The sequence below is a fragment of the Ipomoea nil genome, unplaced genomic scaffold (assembly GCF_001879475.1).
Source record: "Ipomoea nil cultivar Tokyo-kokei standard unplaced genomic scaffold, Asagao_1.1 scaffold2144, whole genome shotgun sequence".
Taxonomy (NCBI): Eukaryota; Viridiplantae; Streptophyta; class Magnoliopsida; order Solanales; family Convolvulaceae; genus Ipomoea; species Ipomoea nil.
Genome location: NW_017618572.1, coordinates 5,979,002 through 5,997,441, shown reverse-complemented (window position 1 = coordinate 5,997,441; position 18,440 = coordinate 5,979,002). Strand labels below are relative to the sequence as shown.

General features: G+C 36.0%; 1 protein-coding gene and 1 pseudogene across 1 annotated transcript; both read left to right on the top strand.

The window, feature by feature from the left end:
• The first annotated feature begins 5,962 nt into the window (after positions 1 to 5,962).
• Positions 5,963 to 7,907, top strand: LOC109148571 (berberine bridge enzyme-like 15). The gene has a single exon (XM_019296306.1). The coding sequence runs from the start codon at positions 6,009 to 6,011 to the stop codon at positions 7,644 to 7,646; it is 1,638 nt and encodes a 545-aa protein (XP_019151851.1). The 5' UTR covers positions 5,963 to 6,008; the 3' UTR covers positions 7,647 to 7,907.
• A 505-nt stretch (positions 7,908 to 8,412) lies between these two features.
• LOC109148562 lies at positions 8,413 to 17,803 on the top strand (annotated as a pseudogene).
• The last annotated feature ends 637 nt before the right edge of the window (positions 17,804 to 18,440 follow it).

Sequence of the window (18,440 nt, the reverse complement as noted above, 5' to 3'; positions counted from 1 at the left end):
AGTGACAGACAGTTAAATTCAGTTCAACAAGTCAGGAATTCATCTACTGTTTAACACTTCAACCTGTTCTACTGTTCTAGTCTTCTTCTTCCTGTTAGTTTCAAAAATTAAAATGTTAAATATATTATGCAAGTAAAATAGTAAAAATATAAGTATCTATTTCTAGTTCAACAGTTAGGCTCACAATGCATTTTTTCCATATCAAGTAAGGATGGGAGCAAATTGCTGCATGTGTTATTCAGACAACATACCAACTCCATTCCATTTATTCAGACAAAGGTGAAAGCATCATCATAATCAAGAAACACATGTTAATAACTTTTGTTTTCTTTTTTAAAAACTAGCCGAAACTTTTATTCCACAAACTAAAAAGGCCAAAGCCTAAAACATAAACGCCTTAAGCCCAAAAGTAACTTAGGGCTCAAAATACAAGAGGTATTTAGCCTTACAAAGCAAAGGGCTAAAATTAGCCTAAACTACCAAGGACCTAAATATAGGTCTAACAAACAAGGCCAAAAGGCTTACCAAATCAAAGGGCCAAAAGGCCATTAGAATTAAATCCCAAATCAGCTTATGGGAATAATTCCCAAATCAGCCCATAGGCCCAAAAACCATAACAGCCCAAGCCGTGGGAATTAATTCCCAGATTCGGCCCAGGCAGAAAGTTAGCTCAACATGAGTTAATTCCCTTCAGCCCATCCACAAAATTGACCCTGCCAATTAAGTCCCAATCGTTATGCCATGGAACCGTGTTCACCATTCATGGTGAACACGGTTCCAACGGTGTTAGTACACCGTTATCTTTTTTTTTTTTTTTTTTTTTCTTTTTCTTAATTAATTGCGTGACTTTTCTTCTTCATTTTCACATTTCGCGGTTTCACTTTAATTTGAGGTGAGCAATGATTTCGGACATTCATAAATTATGAATTCTTGCCTGCACATTCACTTTGGAACCATGCCTACACATTCCCGTCTGAAATCACGGACATTCATAAATTATGAATCCATGCCTGCACATTCACTTTGGAACCATGCCTACACATTCACTTTGGAACCATGAGATTATGAATTTTCTGTTATAAGATTATGAATTTTCAGTTATGAGATTATGAATTTTCTGTTATGAGATTATGAATTTTCTGTTATGAAATTATGAATTTTCTATTATGAGATTATGAATCTACATTACATTCATAATCTCATTCTCATAACAGAAAATTCATAATTTAATAAATATTTTACTTTTATGCGATTATGAATTTTCTGTTATGAGATTATGCATTTTCATTACATTTATAATCTCATAACAGAAAATTCATAATTTGATCAAACGGCGCCGTTAACTCCACATCCGCGATTTTTTATTTTTATTTTATTTTTGCGTAAAAACGACGTTGTTTGGACTTGTGTTCATCATTCACGGTGAACACATTTCCAGGGCATAAGTCCCTTCAACACATCCACAAAATTAAAAGCCCAACTGACATTTGGGAATTAAATCCCACTTCAGCCCAGGTTTCATTCGGCCCAGCCACTGGAATTATTGACCCCAATCGTTATACCCTACACCACGATGCGCGTAGCACTGTGCGCCGCATGCCTCCCAAAACGACGTCGTTTTGGAAGGCGCGGTAGGAAGTTGTTGTGATTATGTATATTTTTTATTATGTACATTTTTTATACAATTATGTACATTTTTTTATACAATTATGTACATCCGAATCAGGAAATTTTTGTGTATTATGTTAAGAGTTGATGTGTATTATGTTAAAAGTTTATGTTTATTATGTATTATGTTAGATTATGTGTATTATCTTTTAAAAAAACAGTATGTATATTTTGTTATACAATTATGTACATTCATGTATACAATTATGTACATTTTTGAACATGAGATTTTTTTTTAAGGAAAATTAACCGTCAAACACTGGGTAGAGAAATTTCAAAACAAAAAAAAAAAAAAAATCTAAAACGACATCGTTTTGCATCTGGGCGCACAATGCAACGCGCGCCGTGGTGCAGGATATAAATTGCCTTACTGACCCAGCGTAGTTATTCATACGGCTCATTAGCCCTTCTAGCTATTATTAGACCAATTTATTAGGATAGTTATGCTGTGGAAATGTATTAACCATACGCAGGGTGAACACAGGGGTACATCCATAATTTTTATACTGTAGATTCATAATTTTTTTTTTTTTTGAAACGTAGATTCATAATTTTGGTTTTCATAATATATATATATATATATATATATATATATATATATATATATATATATATATATATATATATATTTTAGTTCTAGTGAGAACAAGTCTTCCTGTGCGGTCAATGCGGCATACACCATTAGGTATGCATAAATGCACCATACAGTGCTCGAGAATACACCAGAATGAAATGCCAAAAAATGCACCACACAAAAAAAAAATACATCACACACAATGGTGTATTTTCGAACACTGTGTGGTGCATTTATGCATACCTAATGATGTATGCCGCACTGACCGCACGGGAGGACCTGTCCTCACAGGAACCTATATATATATATATATATATATATATATATATATATATATATATATATATATATATACTCCTTCCGTCCCATTTTATGTGTCGGGTTCGGTATACGAGACTTGACTGAAGTTATTTACAATTTAATTTTCATAATATTAAGTTTAGATTTAATATGTGAAATTTATATATTTAGAAACTGCATGAAAAGTACTATTAAACACAAAAAATCAAATTTAAAATTATAAGTAAATGTTAATGAAAACAACCAAAGAAGAAAGAGTTGATTTGACCAATGAATAGTAAATACAACAGTTAAAATGGGACATATGGAGTATATACGTACATGGACGTATACAAATATATGTATATATAGAATTATAGATATAAAATTATTTTCTTTAAGTTTCCTTTTGTAGGAAGAAAATTATGACATTGAAGAGATACAGCCAAATTAACAAGAAAATTAGATATTGATGTTTCTGAGTTTCTCCGTGTGTATTTCTTGAGGTTTTCATTTTTCTTGGAAAGAAATTCAAACGTGATTTTGAACAGCCGTAGAGAACTCAATAACCGAAGCTATGTTTTTCTTCTTGTTGACATTAATCTTCTTAAAGGTTATTGGCTCCAAAACCTGAACGAAGTAGTCAAGTAGACATTTCTATCAGTTTCTCCATACTGGACAGAGATTGAAACCTCCCAATGGGTTTGACATATGGGCAGGATCGAAATTGGTTGTTGACGTAATTTATATGGTCGTCCGAGTTACAAGATAGAATGTATATTCGGCATGATCAATATAAATATCACACCGTAGCGGTTATCTAAAAATTCAAAATTATCAATTACATTTTCAATTGTGACTTGCTATTTATTTATTTATTTATTATTTTTTGGGTGATGACCAGAGAAATTTTGTCTGATGAGTTAGATTGAGACGGCGTTTGATAAAAATTAAACTTATAATCTTTAGATAATAAAATCCTGTTATATCCACTCGGGGCGATCACCCAACTCAGTTGTGGTTAGAAATATCATCCAAATTTGTAAATTGGTCAGAAAAATCGGCTACTAGAAAGACGGGTGGAAATTCTCAACTCAGTTTAAAAAATTTAGACCGTCAAAATTTTTTTTGACCACTTTACATTGTGGTCGGTATTTCCGACCACTAAGTAAAGATTGTAGAAAATTCTGACCTATTTCCCCACCATAATTCTTCGACGAAAAATTTAAAAAATGTCACTTTTTAATTTTTTATTAGGTGGTTAGAAAAGTGATCGAAAAATAAAAAATTTCCAGCAGTGCGTGAGAATTATTTTATTCCCAAAAATTCCAATTCTCCATCCATATAAGGGGAGGTCCTTCCCCACACAAGGGGAGACCATTTTCTCTCCTCTACTATCTATCTACAACATTCAATAACAACAATGAATAACAAAGCTTCTTTTAGCTAAATTCTCTCAATAATTTCATACTTCTCATTTATTTTTATACACAATCTGTACACAACATATTGAAGTGAACCAATATGTTCTATCAGTCGGGAAGTGTAGGAAAGGTCACCAGAACCCTAGGTAAGTTGTAATTACATATTACCCACCGATTTTTAGGTTTCCATGCTTCAAAATAACATGTTTATGGATTTAATTGTAACTTTTGAAAGTTTAAAAGCCTAATTGATTGTTTGATCGAGTAAAGTTCAGGGCCTATTTGACCATTTTCTCTAATACTTATTATAGAAAATTTAATACCAATTTTAAATAAATAAACTATTACTTATCATAGATATTGTAATATTTATATCTGAAAATTTTGATACTATTTAGGATACAATGATTGTTCTTAATTTAATGATAAATATTGTAATGCTTATAACTGAAATTATGATACTTTCAAAGTGTAATTGTAATGTAAATATTGTAATACTTATATTTGAAATATTACTTATGAAAGAAATTATAATACTTATTGTAGAAAGTTTAATACTAATTTGAATTAAAAAGTAATAAATCATTTCCTATAATAGATATTGTAATACTTATATGTGAAATTGTTGTAGTATTTAAGATAAAATTGATTGTTACCAATGATAAATATTATAATACTTATAATTAATTAAATTGTGTTACTTACAAACTCAGTTGTCTAGAATCCAACCTGTCCCGTCTTACGTATAAGGATCTCTGAGACGACCTCATACAAATTTTTGCTATTATATTATTGCACAATTTAGATAGACTTGTTTTAAGCTAGAGTCAATTCCACTTTTTTCTTTTTAAGTTCGGTAATGTAACTCAATTTCTATGCATAATTTAGTGACCTATTTAATCATTTGTCATAGCTCTCCTGACGTATAAGCTAAGGGGATTTTCACATGCATGCATAATTACAATTTCTTATGCAGTTAAATACCACCCCATAAGAAATAAATACCAATAGATCATTGATGTATCATATATGTATGCAATTAGTCCTTCTTCCCTTGGGACAAATATAACAATTTGAAGTCCGCATGGGCAGCTTAGTTGGTCATAAAGGTGCAGTTGGGGAAGAAATATAGAAAGAGTTAATTCCCAAAATGGTCCTCCGACTATAACATTTTCTCAAATTGATCCCTTGACTTTTAATTTTCTTAAAATGATCTTCTGACTTTTGAATTTTAAGCCAAAATGGTCACCCGTTAGCTTTAGTGTTAAGTTGGTGTTAAAATGAAGGGTAAAAATGGAAATTTTGGTTTTGCACTCCAATCTGAAGTAATCTGTGATTCCTTTCCGCAGTGTGCGCACATATTTCTTCAAAATAGTTTTTTGCTCTCCTGAATCTGCAATTAAAATGTGAGATAATCAACTAGAAGGCAACAAATTTTCATCTTCGACTTTATCCCCAACCTTCCCAAGGCAAAGATTTCTGGCCTTTTAGTTGATATTCCCACGTTTTGATTGTAGATTTAGGAGTTTGAAGAACTATGTGCGCAGACTGCTGAAAGGAATCACAGATTGCTTTAAATTGGCATGCAAAACCTAAATTTCCAATTTTACCTTCCATTTTAACACCAACTTAACTCCAAAGCTAACAGAGGACTAGTTTGGCTTAAAATTCAGATGTCGGAGGACCAATTTGAGAAAATTAAAAGTCAATAGACCAATTTGAGAAAATGTCATAGTCGAAGGACCATTTCAGAAATTAACTCAATATAGCAATTTGAAGTTGGATTCTTGACTTTTTTAATCGATAGACGATTCAATTTGATCATTATCACGTGGTACGTAGGTACGAAACATAGGACATTATTGCAAATATATCATCTAGACGTACGACTGGAGCTAGAATGTTCAAATTGATCACATGAATTCAATTGGCATGCATGCATGCATTGACATATTCAATCTCATTTTCAATCACATTCACCCTACCCCGTGGCTATAAACATGGAAACTTATCGCAAAACACCCAACTGATCGAGCTCACAAGAACAGACAAGATCCGAAACGATGCAGACATCTTCTACAGCCTCCATCTTTCTGTCCCTTTCTTCACTGCTTCTTCTCTTCTCGTCCAATTCATGGGCTAAATCACCCCACACTACTCACCACGATCATTTCCGCCGCTGTCTGATCCGATTCTCCAAAAACTCTAGTTTCTCCGACGATGTTTTCACGCCGGAAAATCCCTCGTTCTTGCCCATCCTACAATTCCCCATCCAGAACCTCCGGTTCAACAGGACCAACACCCCACGGCCGCGGATCATAGTCACGCCCCGCCAGGAGTCCGAGGTGCAAGCGGTCGTGCATTGCGCCAAGAAACATGGGATCCAGCTTCGAGCCCGAGGCGGCGGCCATGACTACGAAGGGCTATCCTACACTACGGATTTCGAGAACCCGTTTCTGGTACTGGATCTCGCCCAGCTGAGGAGCATCACGGTCGATGCGGAGGCGAAAACGGCGTGGGTCGGGGCGGGATCCACCATCGGAGAAGTGTATTATCACGTTTCGGAGAAGAGTAAAAAGCTGGGGTTTCCGGCCGGCGTTTGCCCCACGGTGGGAGTCGGCGGGCACTTTACCGGCGGAGGGTACGGTGTTTTGCTGAGAAAATATGGGCTGTCGGCGGATAACATCATCGATGCCCGCCTGGTTGATGCGAAGGGAAGGATTCTTGACCGGAAAGCCATGGGGAAGAATCTGTTCTGGGCGATTAGAGGGGGTGGAGGGAATAGCTTCGGAGTGGTTCTTGCATGGAAGATACGTTTAGTTGATGTACCAGAAACCGTCACGGTTTTCACCATCAACAAGACTCTGGACCAAAACGCCCCAGCACTGGTACACAAATGGCAGTCTATTGCGCACAAATTCCCTAAAGATTTGTTCATCAGACTCATCTTAAAAAGAGTAAACTCCACCACCACCAAAACTCATCACACCGTTCAAGCCTCCTTCAACTCCCTCTATCTCGGCCGGACTAACCGATTGCTCCATATCGTCCAAAAAAGGTTCCCAGAGCTCGGGCTAACAAAGAAAGATTGCAAGGAAATGACCTGGGTGGAATCCTGTCTATACTTTGGAGGATTCCCAATCGGAACACCCACAAACGCTTTGCAACGCAGGGTTCAATTATCCAAGGTGCGCTACTTCAAAGCAAAATCCGATTACGTGAAAAAGCCAATCCCCATGGAAGGCCTAAAAGGGATCTGGGAATTCCTCCTCCAAGACGAAGCCGATTTGGCCGAGCTGATCTTGAACCCATACGGGGGAAGAATGGATGAGATTTCCGAGTCATCACTCCCATTCCCTCACAGACATGGGAATCTGTTCAAAATCCAGTACCTAGCATACTGGAATCATGATGACAGTAAAGCTTCCGAGACTGAGAGGCACATAAATTGGATAAGAAAGCTGTATGCCTACACAGCTTCCTATGTTTCCAAGAACCCAAGAGAAGCGTACGTGAATTACAGGGATCTTGACTTAGGGATAAACGAGGAAGGCAACACAAGCTATGCACAAGCCCGGAAATGGGGGATAAGGTATTTCAAGAACAATTTTGACAGGTTGGTTTCTGTGAAGACGAAGGTTGATCCCACCAACTTCTTCAGGAATGAGCAAAGCGTTCCTCCACTTGCACACTCGTCGTGACTGTGCAGTGGAAGATCAGAGAGAGGCCAGGCTTCATTCTTGCGAAAGATGAAAACCGCATGCATGTTATAATAAGGCACCGTTGAATATAATATCCATGATTTAAATAAGTTACTCCCCTCAGTTATATTATATTGTTGCATTATTGTATTTCAAGGACTTTTCCATTACGTGTATGTGAAGTCTTTTCCTCATTGTTTGTTCACACTAAATATATGCTTACTATACATTGGAGTTTGTACGATTATGGTCCTGGTTGGTGCAGTAATTTTAAATTTAACTCATTGATTGAAATGCTACTCAACGTGCACATTCTTGAATAGTGACTACAGGTTCCCTTAACAATAATATGATAAGTAGGGCACAATAGTTAAGTGTGTTAGTGAATAGAGTTTTCGGTAACTACTTGTTTTCATGTTAGTAAACGGTGTTTGTTTATGTTCATATTTTAGAGCTCGTTTGTAGGCTTGTTTGTTAAGAACTTGTGAACAAACTTGTTAGTGATCGTTTAATAATGTTCATTAATAGGATCGTGTAGTGTTCATTTAATAATTTTCATGAATATGCCGGTTATTTATTCAGTTAAATATAATTTATTTTATTTTAGAGTTTTTTTTTGAGTGAATTTCATTTTTGGTCCTACTGTTATAGGGGCGTTTCTAATTTTAGTCCACTTTAATTTTTTTTGCCACTTTACAACCACTGTTATTGAATGTGTTCCACTTTTAGTCCACCATTAATATTTCCGTCAAGATGCCGTATAATCAAAGGGTATATTGGTCTTTTTATGTTTGTCTCTTCTCTTTTAATCCAGGCGCTTCGTCCTCCTCCTCCGATATTTGAAGATGGCTCTTCGAACAACGAGAATGGGAAGCCAAAGCTACATCGTTTCGTTCGTTCCAACATGGGCCGGCGAGGTCTTTTTAAGTTTTAGGTTTAATGTTCTCATTTCTTTAGTCAAACATAGTCTTGGATTAGAAGAAAGGTCAAAATACCCCTAGATTACACGGCCTCTTGATGGAAATACTAACGGTGGGACTAAAAGTGGAACACATTCAATAATAGTGGTTATAAAGTGGCAAAAAAAAAATTAAGGTGGACTAAAATTGGAAACGTCCCTATAACAGTAGGACCAAAAATGGAATTCACTCTTTTTTTTTTTTTCAAAATGGTCCCTCGACTATTGTTCATTCTCAATTTTGCATTTCGACTTTCAATTGCACTAAATATGGTCCCTCGACTTTCAAAAACTCACCCAATTTAGTCCTCCGTTAGGAATTCCATCTATTTAGTGTTAAAATGGAAGGCATTTTTGTCTATTTACCTATTATACGCTTAATATACACTGAGAAATAGTCGAGGGACCATTTTGAGAAAAACTCATTTATTTATTTCATTTTTGTTTATTTTCATTTTTAAAGACTATCAAATTAGAATTTCTATAGATTTTTTTTTTTACAAATATAAATAGTTAAAATCCCACAATCCAACCTCAAAATTTTAAAACTTTCTCTACAAACTTTTTCCCTCTGTCTAAACATACAAACTTTTCCTTTATATCCCTATCAAGTTTTACATAAGTTTCTTAACTTTCACAAACACTCATATACTTTTTATTTTTATCTTTTTATGTTCACACACACACACACACACACACTAAAAGTTCAACATGCAACATACAAGCAATCACTATGTATCACATTAAATATTATTTTTATAGTTGAAAGTAACATTATTATTTTTTTTACATACCTTGGTAAAAAAGTTTCGCTTTCAAATTTAAGTTTATTAACATTCATATATAAAATACAAACAAACTTCAAAATGACAAGAACTTGTAATATTGGTATATGATGAGGCTTTAGGTTAGGATTGTTTGTTTTGTGCTAATTAGTTTTGCTTTTGGTTTGTTTTACTTGTCCTTTAACACATAAAATTGGTAGTCATAGTTGTAGACTCTCTTTAGCATGATGTAATGTTTAGTAGCTAGGGATTTGGAAATGGTAGCTATGGTTTGTACTAACTTTGGAAAGAAAATAGCCTTGCAGACTAAGTTATGTCAACTTTACAAAAATATTTTTCAACATTTTGTCATTGTCCGAGAAGTGCTAGAAGCACCTCTGTGACCGAGAAGTGCCAGAAGCACCTCTGTGACTGAGAAGTGCGCCATTGGTCGTGTGGAGTAAAAGACAATTTTGGTCCTAGACTTATAATTGCACGGACAATTTTAATCCTTTATAAGAAAATCAGACAATTTGTAGACACTCTTATTGTGACGAGGACAATTTTGGTCCTCCGTCAGTTTTCCCGTTAGATGGGCCGTTTGGGAGGGGGCATTTATGTCTTTTCATCATACCTCCTTCTTGCAGCCTTCTAGATTACCGTTCTCACTTCTCTCAACACTTAGACTAACGCCATCATCTGTGAAGCACTGATAGTGTTCTGGGAACCAAACAAAATGTAAAGAACGCAGCCCTCAGGTGAAGCACTAATCTACTGAAAGAGGGACCAACCTCATTTGGGTTCTTCTTCCACTATAGAACACATAAATAAGTAGAATACATTCTTCTATAAACATATTTTATATATATAAAAAAAAAAGAAAAAAAAACTAATTTTATATCAGGGATTTAAAGAAAAAAAACACAGTGAACAGCAGTACCATGCCAAACCACAATGAATTATAACCCATCGTCAACAACAACACAAGGCCGGAAAGTAGGAACAACAACACAGCGACGCTGCTACTCGCCTCATCCCCTTCACTAATTGGGCACTTCTCCGCAAGGGTTCATACCCCCACTTTGATTCCACCACCACAATCAAATACGGCAAGGACCAGTTAATATGCAGCCATAAAATCATGGGAACAACCAGAAACACATACAAAATTATCAAAGCCAACTGGAGTTGTTGTAATTCACTTCAAGACCCACAATTTGAAGCCCAGTCAACAGAGCCACCGCCAAAACCCCGAAAGCTATGCCTACTAAACACACAATTATTTGAGAGACGATGAGGGTGGAAAGCATGGGCAAAAAGGAGCACAACAGAGATTTGACGGAAGAAGAAAGTGTCACGGATCTACCGTGATGTCCATTGAAAGTACTGTAGATGATAGTGTCAAAGGTGCAAGGGGCAAGTCAGAGAGCAAAGAGGACGAAGGGGATGGGTCGGGCTCAGGGATCAGTGGGGTCGGCGGTGAAGGAGAGTAGCCATTGTTGGGGTGAAATCCATTAATTAAGTTCGGAAAAGGCAGCGATGAAGAGATATAGGTAGATGATGATGGAGAAACAGAAGGGAAAAGTGCAGGAAGAAATGGGGAACCTGCTGCTGAATCCAAGCCAACTCAACGGGTGACATACGACTCATCTGCTCTTGAGCGATTATGACCATCTCCGGATCCATCATCCCGTTCAACATTTTTCAGAATATCAAATTTCTCTACCACAATTCGCTATTATTATCAAAGAGATAACAAAATTAGATCAAAATGAAACACGCCAAACGGAAAATAGGTAATTCTATTCGGCGAGTTTATCAAAAGGGTTATGAAATCGAATCTGAGTTTCAGAAAGAACGAGACGACCAAAAGATGTCCAGTATTGTAACTGATCTTGTGGGGGTGATGGTCCATTGTATATAGAGGAATGAGGAAATGGAAATTTAGCGATAAAATAGTAGTCGTAATTTGTTGGACCGCCTACCAGAAACGAAGAGAATAATGGATATTTTCGAATGGGTCATCTCCCCAGAACGCCATCTCCCTGAGAACGACAATCTAAGGCTGCAAGAAGGAGGTATGATGAAAAGATATTAATGCCCCCCCCCCGCCCCACGACGGAGGACCAAGTCCTCGTCACAATAAGAGTGTCTACAAATTGTCTGATTTTCTTATAAAGGATTAAAATTGTCTGTGCCACTATAAGTCAATGACCAAAATTGTCTTTTACTTGGCCGTGTGACCGAGAAGTAAACTTACTTTCATGTCACAGATGAAAGTTTATCTTTTGGCTCAGTTGAGAAGTTTACTGGAAAAACTTACCGTCTAGTCCAATATTTTGCACTCTTTGGGTGTCTAAACTAGATAAAATAATATTTAATGTGATACATACTTATTGATTGTCTATTGAACTTTTAGTATGATTATTTACGGAACTTATTGTAAAACTTGATAGGGATAGAGGAAATGTTTGTATTCTTAGATAGAGGAAAAAAGTCTGTAGAGAAAGTTTAAAATTTTGAGGCTGGATTGAGATTTTAACTATTTATTTTTTTTTAGAAAAAATTATATAGAAATTCTAATTTGATAGTCTTAAAAAATAAAAATAAACAAAAATGAAATAAATAAATGAGTTTTTTTTTTTTTCAAAATGGTCCCTTAACTATTTCTCAGTGTATATTAGGCGTATAATAGGTAAACGAATGAAAATGCCTTCCATTTTAACACTGAGTAGATGAAATTCTTAATAGAGGACTGAAATGGGTTAGTTTTTGAAAGTCTAGTGACCACATTTGGTGCAATTGAAAATCGAAATATAAAATTGAGAATGAGCAATAGTCGATGAAGCATTTTGGGAAAAAAAAAAACTCTTTATTTTATTTTATTTAGTTTTCATATACTAGTATATATACTACTTTTGCTTAGGCCTTTAGTCTATATTTTTTTATTTAAAAAAAATACTTTTGCACTTATTTGTATTATTTAATTTTTATAGTCGTTAGGGTGTTTATTTGGTTATTGTTCGTGATTTCTTATTCAAGAATAAATTATGATCATGAACATGTACATGTACTTGTTTATTTAGTGTTCATGAACATGTTTGCAAACGTTAACAAACACATTCACAAATGTTAATGAACATGTTCATGAATTTGTTTGTGAATGTTAACGAACACATTTGTAAATGTGTTCACAAATGTTAATGGACATGTTCGTGAACGTGTTTGTTAATGTTAACGAACACATTTGCGAATGTGCTAGCGAACGTTAACAAACACTAATTAATACTTAACAAACGATCACAAACAAGATGTTCAAAAACCTTAATGAAAGAATACGAATGCACACACCAAAATTATTAAGAAACGAACAGAAGCAACTTCTGTTCGTTCATGTTTAATTCGTTAACATCCCTTCTCAAAATTTTGTTCACAACTGAAATGTTACCGATCAAAGGAAGAAGGCATAGTGTTGATGATAGAATAATAGTTGGTTTTGTGAACTTTTGAAAAGGAGTACACAAATTTGGAAAGTTTTTGGGAGTGTAAAAGGAAATAAAATTTTCAATGAGTTTATTGTTTTCTGCAAATAAAACACTAAGCCCCTGACACTCCGTGATAATTTATTTCGGAATTATCTTTCAAGAATATTTTTTAGAGTGAAATTTTTTATTTATTTTTATTTTTTTATTGAGCTCAATTCTTGAATTTAGAATAATCCCTAGAATATTTCTAAATCATTTAGCTCAATTTCTTATACTAGTCCATATATATTATTTCCAAGACATCTAATTCTTAGTATTATGAACTTTTTTCTTATTCTATGTATTTATTTATTCAAGATTTAAATTATTTGGCTCAATATTTATTCTTGAATTTATAATTGTTACATATAGAACCAAGCCCATTTTGTATTAAATCATTCACCCTAATACGTACATGTATATATATCTATATTATCTTATATACTCAAGACTAAGCTTTTGTCTACACAACACATCTCTCCCTTCCTACTTACTCTGATCTTCACGCCATTTCCCTTCCTTTCTCCTTCAAAAAAATTGATCTGATCATCATTTCATCTTCAAGATTCAAAGCAAGATTCCTCTTTTATTTAGTATTCTTAGAGAAAGATCATGGTAAGATCCTACCTTTTCTTGTGGTGGGTTTTGGGTTCTTAGATGAGCAAGGAGGTGATGACTTGCTAGGTTGAGCTTTTGGAGGTCTTGATTTGGAGTTAGCTGAAGAGGTAAACCCATGTCCAATAAAACTTATTTTCTACTCTTTATGATGATGTATGGATTCTTGTATTTCCCCTGAGCTTATTTTGGTTGGATGTTTTATGAAATGTGTCTTGTTTCTTAAGGATTTCTTGTATTGAAAGTATGTCACTTCTTGTATTCTTGAATCCTTGAGATAAAAACTGTCTTGAAAATGTGAGATTCTGATGTACATTTTGTTCTATGTTGTTGAAGTATGATGTTTCTGGTTCGTGTTTTCCTTTTTGGCCTAACGGTATTGGGTCACAGGTCCGGGGAGTCCGTGAACCAACCCCGCAAGGTGTATTTTGGGGTGAATGGCTGGGGAGGGTGACCCGCCATTCACCACCGTTGCCATCACAGTAGTGAGTGGCGGGTCCTGACCCGCCATTCAAGCCCGTTAGTTTATCTTTGCTTCTGTTCCAGTGCTGCCTATTTCTATTCCGGTGTGTTTTGGTCTATCTCTTGTTCAAGTCTGATCTATTGCGGTGTCTTGTGAATTCCTTACTTCGGTTATAGAGTGTTATTCGACCATGAATCCTCTTCTCTTGATATCTACATATATTATATGTGTTGAAAGATTGAAACCTATGCCTTGACATTGATATTTGTACTTATGAGCGTTTGATGTCACGTTATGCATTTGTATAAACTCCATTGAATCTAGTGTGATCTCTTGGAAATCCTTATCTTGTCACAAGCTTGAGTCATTACCATTGATCTGTTTGTAGACGTATCTATCTATTGGAACCCTATATATGTATTTCTTGATTGGAGGATATGCCCTTTTGTAATAAATTCTTTGTTGAGGTTAATCTGTTGATTTGGACATTGTGGGGACTTATTTTGTGACACTATTGTGTTGATTTGAGATTGGCGGCTCTGTACAATGAGTCTTGTTGTTGTTGGAAGCCGTGGATAGATCGGTTGCGAGGGAAGCATCGATCAACCTTTGTAGACTGATCCGGTAGTATTGGAAAGCTACCGGGTTGCTATTTGCATTGGATTGATTTGGGCAACTTGGTAGAAACGTATCCCAAGTTATCAGAGCTAGTAACTAACCCGTTGGGCTTGAAATCCCAATAGGGGGTGTGTAAACTTAAAGTTCTGGATCTATTTCCATTGGTTAGTTACTTGATATATGATATTGATGCTGGATGAAAAGCCCTCCACACTTGTTCCATGTTTGAATTTGGATTGATATGATTACCCCTTTTGTATATTGTTATGCTATTCCTATTATTGTTGGAAATGAAGCTTGGTATGTGTCATCATGATTTGGAAAGAATGTTCGATAGTATGATGTGGCATGTCCCTCCTCATTTTGTATAGAATTTATTTTAAGAGCCATTGATCATTAGGGAAGCCTGTTCCACCGCATTTTTGCATCGGAAGAAGGTTTCGCACTGGATCCTAAACTATACCCTACTAATATATGCATGTCAGCATGGAAGAAAACAGAGCTAAAATTTTTCTTTTATCATTTATATTGTATACTAATACAATACAATTCACACGCTAAGCGAGCCTCTGGCGCTAAGCATATTTTGTAACCTTGATTTTAATAGTTTGACTTAAGAAAGTTTGTGTTAGTTAAGTGTGTGATTTGTTGAAAGGGAAAAAGTTATTCTAGCTTAATGGCGGTTGAAATTCTTTGGGAACAACTAAGGATGTTTGCAGTTTATTCAATGACTATACTTTTGTAGCATTTTTTTTTTGTTTGTTTGCATGTAATAGGTGCATATTTGAGATTAAAATATTTCCCTTAAAAATTTATACAAACCAAATGTTTGGAATAACTTTTCAAAAAATTTAATTGTTATGTTTGAGAACATGTGAATTAATTTAATTTTCCCAACAAATTAATTAAACACATCCCATAAAGTTACTTTTTTAATAATTTAATTCGTGACTTCTATGTTGAATAATAACATTAATACAAAATAAATACCATTGCTACTTTTCCCAAAATAGACACTTTAATAAGCTAAGAACACTAAATAAAAAAAAATTAGTCATAAATTGTAATATTGTATTATCAAGATATAAGATTGTGTTAGAATCAAACGCTTACCACTACACCAAGATATAATTGATAGGGAAAAAACAACTTTAATTTATTTTTTTATAGACAGTCATCACATTTTCGAGAAACAATGTGATGGACTTACTGCTTACCAATTTCAACTCAAGAATTCCTTAGCCACTAATGAATGGACTTGCCTTTTACTGTTCTCCGCCCAATAAATTACATTCACATAATATTCAAATCCCATTCCTTTCAAAAAAAAAAAAAAAAAAAAAATTCAAATCCCGTTAATGGCTCGAATTTCATTCGAAACCGTAACCATAAACTTGACAACATTGACTTAATTATATTTGGTGCAAGAGGTGATATAAAACCATGCACGATATCCATACAATTCCTTCGTCTTATCTCTTCAATCAAAGAAAAGAAAAGATTGGGGAGAAGAAAAGAAAAGAAAAGAAAAGAAATGAAGAATCCAAATACGCTATGTGTTCTCTTTGTCTCTTTAATTTGCCTATCCTCGTACTCGAACCAAAAAGCTTTAGCGTATATCGATGAAGGCCTGAAACAATGCCTGATTCGCAACTCACAAAACCAAACCGCCACCATTTTCAACGACATATACACCCCCGACAACTCCTCCTTCGTGTCCGTCCTACAGCACCCGATCAAGAACACCCGCTTCAATTCCTCGGACACTCCGAAGCCTTTCTCCGTAATAACGCCCAGGGAAGAACCCGAGGTGCAAGCGGTGATCCTTTGCGCGGCGGAGCTAAACTTGCAGGTCCGGATTCGCAGCGGCGGCCATGACTACGAAGGGCTCTCGTACACGACGCCGGCGGAGAAGCAGGTGGCTGATCAGAACCCGTTCTTGGTTCTTGATCTGATCAATTTCAATAACGTCACCGTTGATCCTGCGGAAAAGACGGCGTGGGTCGGATCCGGCGCGACGGTTGGGGAGCTGTACTATAGGATATCGGAGAAGAGTAAAATTCTTGGGTTTCCGGCGAGCGTGTACCACTCCGTTGGTATTGGAGGGCACTTTAGCGGCGGCGGTTACGGGATGATGCTCAGAAAACACGGCCTCGCGGCGGATCACGTCGTGGATGCGCATTTGGTTGATGCGAAGGGGAAGATTTTGGACAGGAAATCTATGGGAGAAGATTTGTTCTGGGCGATCCGAGGAGGGGGAGGGAATACATTCGGGGTGGTTCTTTCATGGAAAGTAGAATTGGTTGATGTTCCCGAAACCGTAACCAGTTTCCACATCGTCAAAACTCCGGACCAAAACGCCACCAACATCTTACACAAATGGCAGTCAATAGCCCCAAAGCTACCCCAAGAACTCTTCATCAGAATAATCGCACTCCCACAGACACCCCAAAACGCCATTCAAGTCATGTTCAACTCCCTGTACCTCGGCCCAGCCGACACCCTTTTTCCAATCCTGCAACAAAGTTTCCCAGAATTAGGAGCCACAAGACAAGACCTGGGAGAAATGAGCTGGATAGAAGCCGTCCTAACCATCGACGGCTTCCCGAAAGGCACAGACCCTAAAGCTCTCACGGGCACTATCATCAACAACGGGAACCCAAATTACTTCAAAGGAAAATCCGACTACGTGAAGACCCCAATCCCCGTGGAAGGCCTGGAAGGGGTTTGGAACTTTCTACGAGAGAACACCTCGGGCTTGCTCCTCATGAGCCCGTACGGTGGAAGAATGGAGGAGATATCCGAGTCGGCGATTCCATTCCCGCACAGGGCTGGGATTCTGTACAAAATCCAGTACGTTATGAATTGGGGCGAGGCAGGGAAGGAGGCCTATGAGACCCACATGAGCTGGACAAGAAGGCTGTTTCAGTACTACACTCCCTACGTCTCCCAGTCTCCAAGAGAAGCGTATGTAAATTACAGGGATCTTGATATTGGGAGAAATAGTATATGCCTAATTCAACCTATGGTGCGCAGTCTGAGAATTGGGGGAACAAGTATTTCAAGAACAATTTTGAAAGGCTTGTTAGAGTTAAGACAGAAGTTGACCCTCAAAACTTCTTTAGGAATGAGCAAAGCATTCCACCCCTTTCACATATAGTGAATTAGTTACGTACGATATTTGGGGTGGTTAGGGTCTTTCTCTATCTGTTTAACGGTACAAGTTTATCCGACTAAAATGACTAGTATGTCACCCGTGTAAATTGTTGTAAAAATATGTGTATATTATTATAATAATATATTGTAAAAATTATATGAAATGAATATACTATTATTTATTAATTGTAACAAATGAGATTTCATTTATAATTTCATATTAAAATTGAATTGAATGCAAAATACATTAAAATTAGAAATTTGGAATATGTGATTAGTAAACGTAATAATCTTTATTAATAGTTGAATAAAAGGAAATGAATATTACAAATTATTAAAAACTATTTTGTAAACAATATTAGTCGTTGAAGTATATATATGTTGTAATTCATTACAAATTAAAAATTTGAGACTCTGTGGATTACTAACTAGAGAAACATATAATCGACATGTACAAATACTGGTCGATTTCTTAAGTAACACTCATAAATGAGTGTTCATTGCATATGAGAACGTTAGTGGGAATTGTCTTTTATTGAACTTCATTAATGACGATCTTAGCTTGGATCTGAAGGAGTCATACTCAATCTAGAAATCAAAGCCCTAGTATTGGTTGCCTGACATTATTTTGGCCTATATGATATGTTCTGACAATCTGGTTACTACCAACCTAGTACCATTGTATAAACCAAGTGT

What these genes read in the sequence shown, in the direction of transcription:
- LOC109148571 (XM_019296306.1), top strand. Translation starts at nt 6,009, where the DNA reads ATGCAGACATCTTCTACAGCCTCCATCTTTCTGTCCCTTTCTTCACTG.